Genomic DNA, 17,314 nt, shown 5'->3' with positions numbered 1-17,314 from the left:
ACTTGTCGTTATCGAGCGTCTGATACTCTTTTCACCTGATATAGTGCACGGTTCTTCTCTGTGTGGTGAATACAATGGTGAAGGAACTCTGCCATGAGACAAGTGTGCTCTTGCATCTGGTAGTAAGAAATGCGAGAGCATTCTTTCTGTCAGTACAAGACAACTTAGAGAGGTAACTGTAAGGTAGTAGCTCACTGTACCTACTACCTAAGGTAGGTACTTTACCGACTTAGGTACTAAGGTAAGGTAGGTACCTCAGGTAGTCTATCGAATATCCAGTACGTGAGGCAGGTACAACATTACTTTGTTTATTATTGCAATGTCAGAATAGAACGTAGTACCCTCCCTTCCATCATCATCATATTGCCATTGGGAGTTTTGGTTTTTTGTTTTGTTTTTCGATCTTATTATCAAATTAATTACTTGATAATCATAGATATCCTCTTCTCTCGGCACTATATCCATACCATCGCCATGAACGCCGCCGACCAAGCCCACTTGGCTGCCATGGGACTAGCCATCCCTCTCCCTCTCCCTCTCCCTCACCCTGTCTCTCGTCGACAGGAGATCCGCGATCGGGCTGAGACTCTCAGAGTCTGTACTCTGTGGCCTTCTGTGACCAGGGCCGAGTACAAACGCCGGCATGACCGGATGAGAAAGGCGGGGATACGCAGGTTTTGGGAGGCCAGGTGTCAACACAAGTTGATGCAGACTTGGCAGAACGACGAGTCTCTGAGATACCGGGAAAGGGTCTCGGCATTGGTCAATGGCCAAAACCCTGCTTGGGCCTTTGGGCCTGATTTACAGTGGTTGCCCGGCTTCCTGGCAAGTGGGGATATCCCACTGGAGGAGCGCAAGATAGTGGCTGGCATTGCCGAAGAAACGGCCCATTATGCTATCGAGTAAGTCCTTGTCCTTCACATCCCATCTAGCGTTTCAGCCAAAAGCAAGATATTAGACAACAGTCAGGGCGATGACTATATTGCTCATATGTGTTTATTGCTGTTCTTTACTTTTGTGCCTTGGAGATGAAGCCTCTTTTAACCTCTTAACCTCATCACAATGCTTCACATCCCATTTCAAAATTCGACAGCTTACTAATATTATCAAAGGCAAGCAGAGAGGCATAATCGCCTTCTCCGGAAATGGCTATGGGGTTACGATGACCGTTTTGAACGAAAAAGGCATGAGCGCTTTGCTCAGTCGGCAAAACGTGCCGCTATCAAATAGGTGAGGATAGCCGACGAGTGGTCCCCTTCTCTCTAGAGTCTCGACCCGACTGGTGGTGTTGGTGTTGGTGTTGAAGATATGCTGTGCCGTGTCACCCACTAGGACACAAGTGGGTGCTGTATTATTACTTATACGAAGGAAAACGTGAGGAACCCTTGACTCAATCGACTGGTGGCCTTGTTCTTTCAAGGTCTTGAGGCCCGCCTGTGGACGGCTCCCTTTTTAGAACTTGGTTCGCCACTACGATCCGGTCAAGTAAGCGAAGGAAAACGCAAGGAACCCCTGACTATTCCGACAATTTTCGATCTCACAAGGTCTCGAGGCCCGCTGATGGACGGCTCCCTTAACACCTGGATCGATGGCAACGACCGAGTCAAACGTCGACTATGAGTTCGCACTTCTACGTAGTGTCGACGATTAACTCCTTCATTTCAAGGAGGCCAAGACGAACTCAATGCGATATATATGGAACTGCTGATGAGATATCCCCTGAATTGTGTATTCATAGTGCTATTCTGGGTTGATGGAACTGGCAATGTATTGCGTACCTCACCTTGATACGCTGTCTACTACCTTTCCCATAACCCAGGCACATGCAAGTATGCAAGATTGAAACCAGTACCGTCTGCTGTTCATCGGCCACAACCAGACTGCTGAGCTCTCGGGTCAACCTGAAGGCCACCAACTTCAAGACCATCAAACACCAAGAATAACATCAAGACCATCAGCAAGATCAAATATCTATCAACCAAGATAACAGCTTGTCACCCCGTTGATCCAACGGATGCTGAGTGTGGTCTTGGCTGCTGGACTGGGGACGAAAATGAGACTTAGCAGGAGAACTCAACAAACAGTCGCCCATCTACGATGCCATGGCCATTCTTTTACTGTTTATCAGCCCGTTTTCAAAGTTCCTTCAATTCTTTTCGCCTTTTTGCCTGGGCAGGGAGCAGCTAGGGTCTGCTGTGATGAAAGAATTGTCAAGTTATGCACTCATAATCAACGCCTTCGGTCTAGTCAAGTGCTCAACCATCAGCACTGCAATAACCTCACATTTAAGCAACCCCTAGGACCAGACAACTGCTTTGGTATCGGTCCGCATCTTGTACATGGAACTTCAAATTAGATGAATCCGGCCTGGCCCCTGTTAGGGAAACAGGGGGTTGTGGCTTCTGGACCCAGAGACTTCGGTTGCAATAACGAACCTACTGAAACAACAGTACCTTTTTTTCTATCGCCGTTTGACTTTTTCAAGGTTGTTCCCATTTACCGAGGGCCACGCCGGCCAAGTTGGATCGACTCGACTAGAACGGAATCTTACTTTTTTACATTACAGACCATAATTGAAACCAGAATTCTTGGTAATAAGAAGATATGGAGCCAAGTTCGGATCCCTTAATCACCAAAACTGCACTAACTACACTCGAACTTATCGCGTCTGCGTGGCGATTCGATCACTACTCGTGCGCTTCTTGCTAGCACCGTGTCCTGGCTCACTCACTACACACTCGAATTCCAAGCGGTGGGCGTCAACATGCCTCAAGAGGAACCTTCAAATAAAGCATTGAGACCCAGGTGTCTTTTCTTTTCGGCTGGCTGCTATTATCTAGTTACTTGTCATTATGCTATAAGCCCACTACATACCACAATACCAATCCATTTAGCCATATCAGAGAATCCCAGGACAGCCCCTTTTGAAGCGCGACGAACCCCCTTGCCATCGGGATACCGAAACTACGCGCCTCCGATGGCCTCCGAAGACTCCACGACTCAAGCTAAGCACCAGTCTGCAGGACCCGAGTCGTTCGTCAGTGGAAGCCATGCAGAGTGACAGTGGTTCAGTTCCGCTCAGCAAATAGCACTCAATTCCGGAGAGTTCGATGGAGTCTTGACATCATTTATACATATTGTCGCTTCCTAGTGTACGTACCTATATATCCCCGGTGCTCCTGGTTTTCTCGGCCGTGGTGGTAAGCTCAACCATTCCCGATATCACCAAAGAGTCTTTCACAGTCTCCGAACCCCTCCTCCAGGCTTTCCTGGAAACTTCTCTCCTCCAGCTAGTTTGCCTGGAGGCACTCAATTCCCTCCTCCCGGGTTAAACCCTGGTGGTCTTGGCTGCTGGACTGAGGACGAAAATGAGACTTGGCAGGAGAACTCGACAAACAGGAATATACCCTAGTCTCGGCGTTAGCCTTTGTCATCTCTCAGGTTATCAAACCAATCGTTGATAAAGGTTTTCTTAGCCGGTTGATCTTCAAGAAATCTCTCTGATGGAAAGGTTGGTTGTTCGGTGCTCTCTTGCGGGTAAAAGCGACTGTCATCGAAAAATACCCAAGCGCGCTCCTGACCGAGCTTGTATCTGAGTTTCTCTTTGGGCTTCAGAGAGAGTTGGTTGTATAAAGATGATTCGTAATCATTTTTGTATTTTTGCTCGGTTACGAGGAGGCTATGGAAGAACGCTTCCCACGGGTGGGCGATAGAAGGGTTTCCAAACATCCAGGCATCTTTGAGTTTCTCGTCGAGTGCTTTCCTTTCATTAGGCTTAGCCATATCGTGGCGAAGGAATTTGATTAGGCGATCGAGCCCAAGCGTTGAGAAACCGGCCCCAATATCATCGCCACAGTCGCGAGAAAGTAAATGCAGATTAGGTGCGTAGACGTTGGCATCAAAAAAGAGGGCGTCGGGAACCGGAAAATTTGTCCGAGTTAAGGATGAAGGAGTCGCCAAAGCGGCTGGGAGATCAGCACAGTTGCATTGGGCTAGCATTGCCCCGTATAGAGAACAGACGTAGCTGTGGACACATCCGACAGCTTCGTACTCGGCGCTGCTGATTTTGCGTAGCCGTATATTGCCGGGATCATAAGAGAATGTACTGTTCTTGCATAGTAGTTCAAACACCAGAAATGCTTTGACAAACCTTTTCCGTTCCGAGGATGTGAGATTCGCGGAACTAAATCGCGGTGTGACCTTGAGGCCTTTGAACACAAGGTGTCCTTCAGTTGATGGCGGCTGAATTTCTGGTAGACAAAGATATTCCTGTGGGGGAAAGGAAGCGGTGGCTTTGGTGACATAGTCCTCGACCAAAAGAAGAATTTGATCATGTAACTTATTGAGCTGACCCACCAGGTGGTCGTCGTCACGCTCGAATGGATCGGGCAACTGAGATTTTGACCAAGCGCGCAAGTGTGCACGACCAAGGTGCTTGCGTTGATGCTTATCAGCACAGGTCCGACGATTCGGAAACAACAAAATAGCCATAGCATATTTTATCATCTCGGTGTCAAATTCGGCGGCAAGGACTTGTCGTAAGATAAACATTTTGTGTGCGAGATATTGTCGCAGGAGGACAGGAGAGGCTTGAATTATCCGTAATATCGACGATTTGCAGCCAGTCGATACGAGAACCTGGATACGTAGCTCTGGCGGAAGCCTGATGAAAGGATCTGTTGAAACGAGCGCCATTCCTTTTCGGTCTATAGTGGTCATATCTTTGAATGAGAGACTAAGCAGAGCAAGAGGGGGCAGACTTTGAGGTATTTATACAGATTGGAGCACTGTGTATGCCTCCAAGGCCGGCCAAGGAGTCATCGTCTAGGTTTCTAATGTATCAGCTTTACGCTGTAATAATTGGTTAGTCATTGTGTTATAATGTCTAAGTTATTAGCTAGATACGTTATTTGTAGTTGAGTGTTGTGGCTAAGAGCTTGAAATAATAGATAGAACCTAGAATATATTTATACCCAACTCTAGTGGTAGAGTAAGTAGAAAGCCAAAGACTATATTTTGTCAAATGAGCCATTTCTGTTGTTAAGGTTCGGTGGGAAGACTAATATCTAGTCGGAAGCCCGGATCTTGAACAGAGAGGAGTAATCGCCATACGTATTACCTACGCCAAAGTTTACTATTAGACTAAGTTCTGTCTGCTGATTTAAGCTCTCAGCCACGAGCCTCAACTGTAAATAACACATCTAGCTAACAACTTAGACATTATACCATAATGACTAACCAATTGCTACAGCCAAAGGCTGAATTACTATTAGACATAACCTTTATTTCAACATGTGTAGCCTTTGACCATTGTGCTAGATCACGTTGTGGCCGAACTTCGTAAACCTTCCCTTCGTGAAGGCTTCTGGGTAAAAGCTTATATTGGAGAAAATAATAGTTAGGTGACTCATCTGTCACCGGTGTTCGCAGTCTAAGCATAATATTTCAGGTGTCATCGACAAAACCAATGTTAATAATAAATTGTTCTAGGGTAGGCATGGGTTACCAAGGTGGTACTGCAAGTTAGGTACGGAGTAGTTGGCAATGGAGCAGAAGCTCGACCCACACATCCAACTCGCATTTAACCCTCCAACCGGCTTCCCCAACCCCTCCTCAAATGTTGGGCTGATATTTCGCAACAACTTGAGACGATGCCTGATCGGCATTCAAACTTGGCATAGTAGGGCCCTGTCAGCTAACTCTAGTTGTATCTAGCCTGACCCGATATGAACTCCGCAACCGGGAAGCAAGAACTCTCGTGAGACACTAGACAAGCGCGTTACCAAAGATATCTTTCACTGACACGAAACCCTAGTTGCAAACGTTGCCGATACCGAAAGGTAAGTTCACGTTGTGGAATATCCTGATGGAATTGTATAAGTTTGACGGCGCTAGTTGAGATGCACACGAACAGTCCCATGCACCAATTGTGCAACAGCGGGTGCAGGCTGCGAGTATGAAAAGATCGACAAGAGACGGAACCCACCATCTTCAGAATACACGATTGGACTACGAAATAGAGTTGCGTCATTGGAGGCTTTCATCCAGGAGTTGAGAGACGCTTCTCCCGCTCGCCGAGATGAAATGCTTGGGCCCGCGGCTTATTTACAGGGCGCGTCAAATATGTCGATCGCAGGGCCATCTCAAGTCATCCAAACTGATACTACAGCTCGAGCACTCTTGAAACCAGATGCAGAAGGATCACTTGTCTACCATGGTGCCACCAGCATCTTCAACAGTGATCTTCTATCCACAAGCGAGAGCTATCCAAGCACAACGCAGAGTCTGTACGCAGAATCCAACTTTGACCATGTTATAAATCACTTCGGCATCAAGCTGGAAGACGACACAGTTTTCAAAGCACTGCAACAGTTCTTTCGCTGGCAATATCCCCACTTTATGTTTGTTTACCGAGAGGCGTTTCTAAGAGACCATTTTGGTGAGCGAAAAGGCTGCAAGTACTGGTCATCTGCACTTCTCCTGTCGATATGCGCCTTGGGCCTCCTTATGTCAGATACTGAAGCGGAGCGGAACCTGACTGAGCAGTTCTTTCAGGCGGCTGAGAGTATCGTGATGGTATCCGGCCTAAGCCGTCCTTCGATCCCCACTGTCCAGTCATTCTTATGCTTAGCATTTTTTGAAATTGGTCGAGGGAACGTATCCAAGGGATGGGCTTTCTCAGGTACGATGTACTGGCTGTTCTTATGGAAATGTTGATTTTAACAAAAGACAGGTATCGCGTTCCGTATGGCCCAAGACTTGGGCTTTCAGAGTGATCCTATGAACTGGCTGCCACATGACTCGACCATTATATCAAGCGAAGATATTGAGATCCGCCGCAGAATCTATTGGGGCTCATACATATCAGACAAACTAATAAGCTTGATCCTCGGGAGACCCGTACAACTAGCCTTCGATAGCGCCGAGGTCGATCTACTGGAGTTCATAAGGTAAGACAGCCCCTATTCCTAGCTTTCAAACAAACTAACGAAGTTAGTGACGGTCCCGGAATGGAGTACTGGCGTCCTGTTGGTTTTGGTGATGACCCAGAAGAGCTTCGAGTCTTGTCAAACATACCATATCTTAAAGAGCAGATTCGTCTGTACAGAATTGTTGAGAAAATGATGACGACAGTATTTTCTCCACGGACGCCTCGAACGCAGACAGACGTCTTTACACGCCAGACGCTACTTGATAATCTCAATCTCGAGCTTCTCCAGTGGAGGGATGCACTACCCGCTTTTGCGAAGTGGAATAAGTGGTCGACGGGTGTGACAATAACACCAGCGGTGGCCACCCTCCAGTAGGTCTCTATGACTCTGAGCGGCTCCTTGACTAATCAACATCCTGAAGTCTTCTTTACAGCAGTATCCGTATTGCCTTGAACTACGAATCGGCCGTCACTAGTAACGTCGCCTCGGCTCGAGAAGCATCACTCCTTTCGTGCACCACAGCAGCTCAAGATGTCCTTGCTCTGGTTCGGATTTACAAAATGCAATACGGGCTTCGACATGCACCACTCATATTGATCTATGCATCCATACAAGCTTCGAGGTCTATCGAGAGGTTTGGTATTCCGGAAGAACAGAGCTACCTGGTCAGTTGCTTGGCTGAGTGCGCTCATACTTGGAGCATTGCTGGTCAAGTACAAGGACCGATGCCGGCAGTGAATCTTGACGCGTATCACGATCTGGTATAGAAATACGGCGGTTAAGGAAGCTATTTCACTTACTGAGCCTAATCGACATGCAAATGTTGTTAATCATCAGTGTACAAAGCGATAACGTGTATGTTACTGCTAATGTCATCTTTCAGTGACTATGATACTTCGTGATCAAGCCTAAAGCCTCTCCCTCTCCTTCAACTCGTGGATCAACACCAGAGGCCCCTTGGGAACAATATCCGGCCCAGTGATACCGAGTACCCTTCGTCTAGCATTCGCATAACCATTCTTGTACTTCTCAAGCCAAATCTCGGAAGACTTTCGAAACGCGCCTTCAGTTCTGAAGCTAATGTCCCAGTAAAGTCTCCTCAACCAAAGATGCAAATTTGGATAGTGATCCCTGATGGTTCCAAGGTTGCACATGAAGATAGGGACGTACGCAACGTCGAAACGGAGAATGGTTGGGAAGAGACGTATATCAGCCTCGGTGATGTGCTTGCCGAGAAGAAACGGTCCGTTGTCGAGGATTCTCTCCAGTCGATCGAGTGACTTGAAGACCTTTACGACGTTTTCTTCATATGCAGCTTGAGTTGTTGCGAAGCCAGTCTTATAAACACCGTTATTGACAGTGTCGTAAACCCATTCGTTGATCTCATCGATCTTGTCTCTCAAGCGCTCCGGGTAGAGTTGGCTTCCAAGTTTGTGACTTTCACGATCTTCCTCGGGAAGAAAGTGGTCGAACTCCGTGTAGAGCATCCGAATGATGTCGCTCGACTCGTTGCTCACCATGGTGTGAGTCTTCTTATCCCAAAGGACGGGCACGGTGTAACGACCCTCATAATTTGGGTTGGCCTTGAGATATAGTTGCTTCAACGTGTCGAGTCCATATAGTGGATCCTTGGGGAGCACACCATACTTGGCAGCTTCTGGGCTATCATCGAAGTGCCAACCGTCTTTGCCCATAGTGAGCGAGCAGATGTACAGATCGATTACATCCTCAAGTTTCTTGAGGCTTCTAACGATCATGGCGCGATGAGACTGTCGTCGTCAGTACTGGAAAGGCATAGCTTAGCGACGACTTACCCATGGACATCCAGGGCTCAAATACAGAACATAACGAGCTTCCTCAGCCGGAAACTGAGAGTTTTGATCCTTTGATATGAAACGGCGAAAGGCGCTGTCAGGCCGAATGAAAGAACCGTCCTTGTTTGGCTTGAGCCTGATCTCATCCGGCTTTTGTGATATTAGTCATTGGACTATCGCTATTACCATCATGGCATGAAGATTTACCTGGTCACCCATGTTTCTGATATTTAAGGAAGAAAAGTTCCTGGTGAAAGATATGTCGAAAGATCGAACAATATTCTGCCTTGGGATGAGATGCGGTCTGTGTGGCCCAAGACGCAAGATGCGTGAAGATGGAGGTTTCATTCTAACTCTTGCAAACAGAATGAGGTGTCCAGGCAATTTATGAAATGTTTCTAAGCATGATATATAAGCATATCATACCATGATATCTGATCGGCCAAATATGATTGATAATCATGTCACCAAACTCGTCAGCTTATGGTGACAACCGCGCGGCAAACCGGCTGGATGACTATAGTGGGGCCAGAACACGGCAACCAAGAAAGCAAGCATCATCTCCAAGCAACCTTTCACTAATCCTTTTGATGCTATTTCATATGCTTGCTAGTATTCCTGATCCTTTGTGAAGTTCATTGTGCTTAGTATTGCCATAGTCGAGAACTTTGAACGCAGATTACAGCTATAATGGTGAGTTGGCCACGCCGCATTTATCTCAGTCCCCCGGCGAGCAAGAAAACTTCTGACAGAGGGTCAAGGTAACAAAAGCATGTAGTCTAAGGTCTATTGAGTCAAGACTAAATTACACTAAATTCAACCAAGACTTTCAATTCCTTAGAATGGATATCCGACATCTTTTCGTCTGACCTCTTTAATCAAAGAGATTCAAGTCTGAGCTATCAAGTCTGAGCTGGAAATATCTGATGAACTCTCGGATCCTTCTCTCTTGATAGTTGATGGGGGCATACGAGGCACAAGAATATCGGGATAACAAGCGCATCTCTGTGCCCACGGTATGCGCGGCTGAGGCATTCTTCCTACCACTGATTCACAGGCTAGAACCCGAAAAGTACCGAGATTATCATCGGACAGGATGAGAGATAGAGTGTCCAACATATCAAAAGCAGTCTCCTTCTTGCCACTGTTAACTTCATCATCGCTGTTGCTTGGGATCCACGAGGTGCCGATGTCTTCTCTTTCGACTTCCGTGTAAATGAAATCGTTTGAACGGAAGATCACCCTTCGGGTATGAGCGTTCCTGTCTTGCTGTCTTCTGCCCTCTTCTAAATTACTTGTGATATGTTGTGCCCGTACCAAGCTGTAATCGATAAACCATACCGTGACCTCGGCAATCTCGGTGAGATAAGTGATCATGTCTTGAAAAGTTGCAGAATCCATCCCCAATCCTATCTGGTTGTAGTGGAACTTGTGGTCGTTGACGTAATGGAAAACCGAGGGGTCATAATCCATCGCAATGTTGCTCCCTAGGAAGCTGAATCCTGATCTTTCAAGGGAGGGGGTTTCGTCGACTAGAGATAAAAAGCCACTGTCGCCAATATTCAACCAATCCACATGTTCAAGCCATCGAGGATCAAGATGAACGAGATCGTTGTCTGGATCTATTGTGATATGCTTGACGATACCATCGATGTCTTGGTAAGATGCTGTATGAGCGGCACCTTTTTGACCATCATATTGGCCTGGTTCTGCTGTACGTTTCGGATGAAAGGGAGACTTGATGTGCGACCACCATTCATTCTTAGCGAAGTGTCTTTCCATCGCTCGGCGCGATTCCCTGCAAACAGTCCAGAGAGAGCTGTCTGTCAGGCAGACTGAGTCATTTGGATTGCCCGCGACATCATCAGTTGGGATGGCTAGCGATAGCCCTGAAGCAATGTTCAAAGAGTCGTAATCGAAATTCTTATTGTGCATCAAGCGCAGAAATCTCCCTTTTATCGGTCTAGTGGGAGTCGGCTGGGGTACACGATAGTCGGCGATGGAGAATCGGTGAACATGGCGATTGCCTGGGACTGGGCGGACTGCGGCTTCCCAGATGAGGATCTGAATCTCTTTGGGGAGTTGGAGGAATTTTGGGAAAGTATCTGGAGCCATATTCTGATCAAGGTACTGTAGAATACCTGAGATAAATGCCAACTGTGGCAAGACTGCGATCCTAAAGGACGAAAAGACTTGGTCAAAGTTGGGTGGGTTAAGATGGATTTAAGTGTAGATCTTTAGGCTTTATGCTTGAGTTTTTTTCGGTATATTGAGTTTATGTGAAGAGGCTTTCTTGTCTCGAAAATACCCATGGCCATGAAAGACGTGACTTTATTGCCAAATGTTAATATACAGCTTGAATATGACGTTGGCCGAGTCATACACCGAAGTAGCATCTCATTTGTCGAAATGGAACAGCACATTACGACTAGGAAAAACCGTGAGACTGAAGATCAGAAAAAAGACCCTTCATCATTTATGAGATTTTGACGATTTTTTTAAGAATACAGTCAGGAGAGATAGATTAAATGCAGGGCTATTAGCCCTTTAACCTTATTCGGCCCTGAAGTTTACTTGGCCCAGTGCCTGGGGTATCTGATTGGCCTTTGCGTAAAAGCAACTTTTTCCTACCACGCTACTGGATCCTTCGACGTTACGCCTCGACCCTGACGCGTAAAAAGGGAGGCTTATCTGCATCATATCCTAGGCCAATGAACCGAGATTCCCATATCATGACGCCCTTTTTACTGACCATTGGTCCACTGTTTATTATCGGTCGCGACAGGTTGACGAATGTCGTCGGAAGGGAGATCTGATCAACAAGGAAAGACCAGGTTACGAATCATGGCCTGCGTTGGATCTCTTGACGTGCGAGTGTAATTAGACCTGTTTGAAACGCCAAGGCAGCGAAGGGTGTATTTCTCTACTAGCTCTCTTATCCCGGTATCATGGAGAACGGACATTAAATCAAGGTGCTAAGATAAACTAGTCATAAGGATTACAAAGATATACTACAATTTCCCAAGTCTCTCCTTCACTTAGAACAAAAGTCTGAGGTTTCTTTTACTCTCTTTGCCCTTGCATGGGCTGGCTGTTGGTTCTTAATCTTAACCTTGTGTAACATTCCAAGGGCCAACTGCCAAAACTTTATTCGACAGGTCTAGAACAATCTTCCCCTCGAGACCAAACCCAAACGGAAATTAACCTTCTCGTATACTTTGGAAAATCTGCAGTAAGAATCACGGTTATTGGCCAAATAGCATTTGAGTGACAGCGATGCTTCCACTTGATTAGGTAAGGTACGTAGATCAACGTTTCGCCTATCCTCCCTTACAAGTAGGGAAAGTAGCATCGGGCCTTGATTGATCAGGAAGGTACGAATCATGCTTTAGCCCCGCGAGACCTGGTCCAAGTGCCATCTATAAATCGTTGAGCTTCGCTGTCGTCACGTCATGTCCAGTTCGTCGGTTCTCGTCTCGCAGTCTTCAAAATGGGCTTTCAATTCTTTGGTGCTCAAAATGGAGTAAAGATGGGAGTCTTGAACGCTCCCAAGCGAGCCGTATGGATCTGCTCGTTTGTTAGCCTCACAGCTTTCCTTATCTTTCTCTGCTTTCCCGTCTCTTCATTTTATCCGTTGTAAGTACACTGGCCACTAGTCTGCACGAAAAAGATCTTCCACTTGCGATGCTAATGACAATGTATCGCATAGGAATCCCATCGTCTCTCCATCTAACCCTGACTCTCCTCAAACAACAGATACCTTCAGTGCCAATTGTCATAAAAGCCTTCGACCGGAAGCATATCAGCAGCATGGCATTTGGACCGGGAGATTGGCTCTGCCGAAGCTGATGGCAGAGTTATGGAAACCCCTCATACATCCTATCACGGAGAGAGTGTTCGTCACCGACAAGGGAGAACGTTTCGAAGTACCAATTGATCAAGTCCGATGGAAGAAGCCACTAGGGAAACGGGTCGTTATCGTCGATACAGATAATCGGCTTGATAGCAAAACCGAGAACACAATGTTGAACGAATGTCCGTTGAACTTTACAACATTGCCGGGGCAGACTGGAGGTCACTTAAACCACTATATATATGGTACAGTCTATCAACTTTGGTGCATGATGCTCTGCTGACGCTGGTGGGTTAGCTATGATTCACGGCTACGATTACCGACTAGTCCGTGCAGCCGCCTATCCCGATCGACACGGAACTTGGGTAAAGCCAGCCATCACCAAAGAGGCTCTGAAGACCCATGAGTTCGTCGTCTCGCTAGACTCAGACGCCGTGTTTACCCATCTCGACCTCCCACTAGAATGGCTCATGAACCTCTGGGATTACCGCCCAGAAACCTTGGTCGCCATGGCTTACGACCTTGACTGGAAACAAGACTACGATCCTCAAGGCAATCTTATCCTCAATACGGGATTCGCCATTGCACAGGCAAGTCAGCGCACCCAAGATATGTTTCGACGCTGGGAAGATTGCCCAAGGAGTATACATGGCTGCGACCATTGGAACCACCAATGGGCACACGAGCAGAGCGCTTTTTCGTACTATATCCGGTATGAGTTCAATAGAACGCACGACGTGAAAAACATCCCGTGCAATCACGCCAATGGTAACGAGTTTACATTGGATGGTGGTGGTAAGTGCAAGGGCGTTTTTGTCAGCCATAACTGGCAGCATAAAGACAAGACGCCCGAGTTACTGACCAGGAGTATCATGACTTCGCTGGCCCGTCGGGTACATGGGCAGTTCCACCATGATATCAAAGACTTATACATAGATGCTTCAAGACAGACGTATCCAATCGCTGATACGGCAACCTAAGCAATTCTTTGAGGAATGAAAGATAATTTTAATTAGACCATAACGCTGATGTATTTCTGATAAATCATGACTCCGGTGATACGCATCTACGTTCTTTACTACCAAGTACCACTGCACACTGCTGGCCATTATCAGAAGCCAACAAAGATAAGAAAGTCCAGGATGTTATCTTATCTTATCTTATCTTCAAGGGCCCACGAACCAAACCAGCATTTGACTTGACTACCCTAAAATGCTCTCAGCGCTGGCCTTTGGATATTATCAATTCGATTGTCCAAATTGACCACTGGATTGTCATAATTATCCTAATCCCCTCATTCATCGGAATTGTGCCAAGAATCGGAGTCACAAGATGCTGGAGTCGTCTCAAGAAGAATGTGATGTCTAACCGGACTGGGTATTATGCGGACTACAACAACCCTCAAGAATGGGAGCAAAATGAACGAAGGTTTGGTGGCTGAATGATATCTTACTACTGCGAAATCTTAATTAAGAACAATTACATGGTAACGTCATCAAGCGCTGTCAGTGGCCAAACCAGTATGGTGAGTATGGCGAAGCAAACCTTTGGTATCGCTGCGAGGAGCAAATGACAAATGGTCACTGTGAAAGCGAGCGTTTGTCACGGACAAACCCATATCAATTAGTCAACTCTAACATTAGATCATTGGACAATCTCCAATGAATGAGGCACATGAGTGAAGAGCCTCGGCAATCACAGACAAAGCTTACGAAGCCAGGCAATCATGGCGTAATAAACCTCGTTTGTCACTGTTGAAAAGAGCATTTGTCACAATAGACATAGTCACAAGAGAGCATTTGTCACTAACAAACACATATCAATGAATCACTTTTAGCATTGATTTATCATACAATATCCAACGGATGGCACACAAAGGGCCTCAACAATCACCGATAATGCCTACGAAAGCCTGATGATGACAGTGTAATAAACCTTGTTTGTCACTGCTGAAAAGAGCATTTGTCACAATAGATACAGTCATTAGCGAACTTTTGTCAGTGACAAACGTCCAGCAATGAGTCAACTCAAAGTACTGAATCGTTGTGAACTTCTTCGCTGAGCTGGTTACATGGCCAAGGAAATTCAACTATAAGTACCGGCCTAAGATCCTCCTCCTTTCACACTTCGTTCTTCACCACTCATCACCACTATTTCTTTGAGCCCAAGGCTACTCATCATCTGGACTGACTATCATAAGCACATCTTCTTTACCTTTGACTGCCGTCCATCCACGATGGCAGCATCAACTTCCAGGCCCACTGTCGTCCAGCTCGTGTCCAGAGACCGCGCAGTCGCCACGTCGGTTTCAATTTCCAGTACTACCATCGACCAGCTTCTTTTCGCAGAGAAACCAGATGTTCCATATCCTTCTGGATCCGAGAAACTCTATCACGCCGTTGAGATGGCGGAGCGATACGCCTACGACGATTCCGCACCACATATCCCACAGAATCTTCGAGGCGCTACCCCCAATCAACTCAAGACTGACGGAAAGCTTCGTTTGTATGCTAAAGAACAAGGCTTTATCGTTTCCATCAACCCTCGGCTTACACATGGCATGGTACTATTCATGAAAGGACACATTCAAGTCTTTGGTATGTCAATCTTGACAGGGTATCCTTTGGTATGAATTTCACTAACAACCGACGTAGCCATAGTGCCCATGATATTTCTCCGCCAAGGTTCAGCCTTTAGAACCCTTGCTGACAAGACGGCCGACAATGTTCCTTTGTTGGAGGCACCAGTCATAGACTTGAAACCCCAGCAGGCCGACAATCTGTTTGATCAGACAGTCCGGACACTTTGGAATCTCACCTCGCAGCCAGAGTCACTGCGAAAGCTTCGAGAGCTTCTTATGCCCGAAGAAGACATTGTTGGGTATTTCACCACGCCCAGAGACAATGTCGACTCTATCACCAATGCTCTTCTCCCAGAAGTTCGGGAAGTTCTGCAGTCTGGTGAATTCTCTTTGAGAGACCTTACCGACCTTCGACATTATTCCGCGGACTGGCCAAGCAACCAAGCTAGTTGTATCTATCTCAGAATTTACATTAAGCGAAACGACAGACCTGGACCCTACTCAGACACGTCGCAAGCGGACATTAACGGAAATGTTGGCATGTACTTTGGGCAAACTCGTAACCTCCGAAATCGACTCTATGCATACGAACGCACAATGGTTCCCGGGAGCCGAAGTCCTCATATGATGTTTGCCCTGAAGTGTTCTCCAGAAGACCGCCATACGATTCCAATTATGATTTGGGAGGATGGAGATGTTTCATCACACATTCTTAAAATGGCAGAGCAAACTATGATCCTTCTACTGAGGTCGTATCAGCGATACCTTTTCGTTCCAGATGACCACATGTCTTCAGGCCAAGTGGTGAACTCACGATGCGCAAAACTGCTTGCCTCTTTCCAGAGAAGAGCCGCTTCTACAACAGGTTGGCCACTCATCAATGGTCGAGGTTTGAATACGGCAAGCCCGATTTTTGAAACTTACAGATCAAATTGTCCGTTTCTATCCATCCCTATGGCTCCTGGGAATCCAAATGCCAGATCCTTCACTAGCTACCGCATCCGACGAACACTGGTGTACTCGATCGGCATGGCTCAGGTTCAGTTGTATTTCCACAGCCACTATAGCGATACGGACACGAGGAAGCAGGTATTCTTTTCCAGAGTCAAGAACAACACGCTCAACGCTCAACGACCCAGGTATGGCTATCTTGTGTTTGAGATCATGGATGACGACAAACCACATCCTCGCCCTTACATGGGTGTACCTTCTGTCGGACCGTTCAAGAACTTCAACCAAGCATCGAGCTTTGGAGTGCATCTGGAATGGTTTAATAAATCCTCTGGAAGATGGTGTAAAGTCGCCTTAGCAAAAGGTCCATACATCGATCTAGCCAGACTTGCCAGAACAGGCGACGTGGAAGCTTGCTTGAAGCCATATCGAGATGGCATGATGATCATCCAAGCTCTTAGAGGCATAGACTACACAGGGCTATTGGATGGCTTCCCTAGGAGAGTTACCATTGCGAGCCAAGACATCTCAGTCATGAAGACCAACCACTTACTCCAAGAATACCGCTTAGAGCGCCAGGTCCGAGTCTCGAGTCCTGTCCCAGCCAGATCAGATTGGCAACAGAACTATAACCTCATGGTTCGACAGTTCTCTTGTGATGTGACTCGAGTTCTTGTTCAAGCACCTACAGCAGATGATCCAGTCATGATATACACTAATGCTGATGCTCGAAGCTCTGGACAATTGGTTAAGGCAGGGAGACGGCGCAATTGCGATACCTGTACGCTTGCTTCTGCACGTCGCGGCTATATCAGCGTGTGTGAGCCTGATCCATCACATCCCCATGGGTGCTGTAAAGCTTGCTCTCTTTTCAACCGTCCTTGCACTTTTACTGCTCTGAGTCAACACCCACGTCTTTTCGGCAACCGGCAGCCCTCGAGACATGTGAACTACGGCTTGTCTGTGTATCCTGACGGACCTTTCCGGTGGCTCATCTATCGTCGCGATTTATCCAACGAGGAGCTCGATGCGGATGATCTTGTGCCGGAGCCGTTTGAAGAGAGATTCGGGGTTTCCGAGGAGGATGAGGACGTTGAGGCTGCTGAGAGAGATGAGGCTCAGGGGGAGGTACCTGAGTCAAATGAGGAATGAGGTGCTGGGCATAGATATGTCTTTTGGGGAA

General features: G+C 46.8%; 7 protein-coding genes across 7 annotated transcripts; 4 read left to right on the top strand and 3 right to left on the bottom strand.

The window, feature by feature from the left end:
* Positions 1-474: 474 nt before the first annotated feature.
* On the top strand, positions 475-1,230 carry FSUBG_4358 (uncharacterized protein; the record flags this gene model as incomplete). Its single annotated transcript, XM_036682338.1, has 2 exons — positions 475-902; positions 1,113-1,230. 2 exons carry the CDS (start codon positions 475-477, stop codon positions 1,228-1,230), a joined length of 546 nt encoding a protein of 181 aa, XP_036540178.1.
* Positions 1,231-3,420: 2,190 nt separating this feature from the next.
* Positions 3,421-4,551, bottom strand: FSUBG_4357 (uncharacterized protein; the record flags this gene model as incomplete). Its single annotated transcript, XM_036682337.1, has 1 exon — positions 3,421-4,551. One exon carries the CDS (start codon positions 4,549-4,551, stop codon positions 3,421-3,423), a length of 1,131 nt encoding a protein of 376 aa, XP_036540177.1.
* A 1,175-nt stretch (positions 4,552-5,726) lies between these two features.
* On the top strand, positions 5,727-7,699 carry FSUBG_4356 (TY1 enhancer activator; the record flags this gene model as incomplete). Its single annotated transcript, XM_036682336.1, has 6 exons — positions 5,727-5,758; positions 5,816-5,840; positions 5,896-6,682; positions 6,734-6,950; positions 6,998-7,303; positions 7,354-7,699. 6 exons carry the CDS (start codon positions 5,727-5,729, stop codon positions 7,697-7,699), a joined length of 1,713 nt encoding a protein of 570 aa, XP_036540176.1.
* A 141-nt stretch (positions 7,700-7,840) lies between these two features.
* On the bottom strand, positions 7,841-8,965 carry FSUBG_4355 (glutathione S-transferase; the record flags this gene model as incomplete). Its single annotated transcript, XM_036682335.1, has 3 exons — positions 7,841-8,701; positions 8,747-8,896; positions 8,954-8,965. 3 exons carry the CDS (start codon positions 8,963-8,965, stop codon positions 7,841-7,843), a joined length of 1,023 nt encoding a protein of 340 aa, XP_036540175.1.
* Positions 8,966-9,634: 669 nt separating this feature from the next.
* FSUBG_4354 (glutathione s-transferase omega 2) lies at positions 9,635-10,861 on the bottom strand (the record flags this gene model as incomplete). Its single annotated transcript, XM_036682334.1, has 1 exon — positions 9,635-10,861. One exon carries the CDS (start codon positions 10,859-10,861, stop codon positions 9,635-9,637), a length of 1,227 nt encoding a protein of 408 aa, XP_036540174.1.
* Positions 10,862-12,236: 1,375 nt separating this feature from the next.
* FSUBG_4353 (uncharacterized protein) lies at positions 12,237-14,040 on the top strand (the record flags this gene model as incomplete). The annotated part of the gene is made up of 4 exons (XM_036682333.1): positions 12,237-12,382; positions 12,456-12,781; positions 12,927-13,394; positions 13,715-14,040. The coding sequence occupies 4 exons, from the start codon at positions 12,237-12,239 to the stop codon at positions 14,038-14,040; spliced, it is 1,266 nt and encodes a 421-aa protein (XP_036540173.1).
* A 795-nt stretch (positions 14,041-14,835) lies between these two features.
* On the top strand, positions 14,836-17,283 carry FSUBG_4352 (uncharacterized protein; the record flags this gene model as incomplete). Its single annotated transcript, XM_036682332.1, has 2 exons — positions 14,836-15,196; positions 15,254-17,283. 2 exons carry the CDS (start codon positions 14,836-14,838, stop codon positions 17,281-17,283), a joined length of 2,391 nt encoding a protein of 796 aa, XP_036540172.1.
* Between the last annotated feature and the right edge of the window lie 31 nt (positions 17,284-17,314).

The sequence above is a fragment of the Fusarium subglutinans genome, assembly GCF_013396075.1.
Source record: "Fusarium subglutinans strain NRRL 66333 chromosome Unknown NRRL66333_c0000039, whole genome shotgun sequence".
Taxonomy (NCBI): Eukaryota; Fungi; Ascomycota; class Sordariomycetes; order Hypocreales; family Nectriaceae; genus Fusarium; species Fusarium subglutinans.
This window is presented reverse-complemented; position numbering and strand designations above follow the sequence as displayed.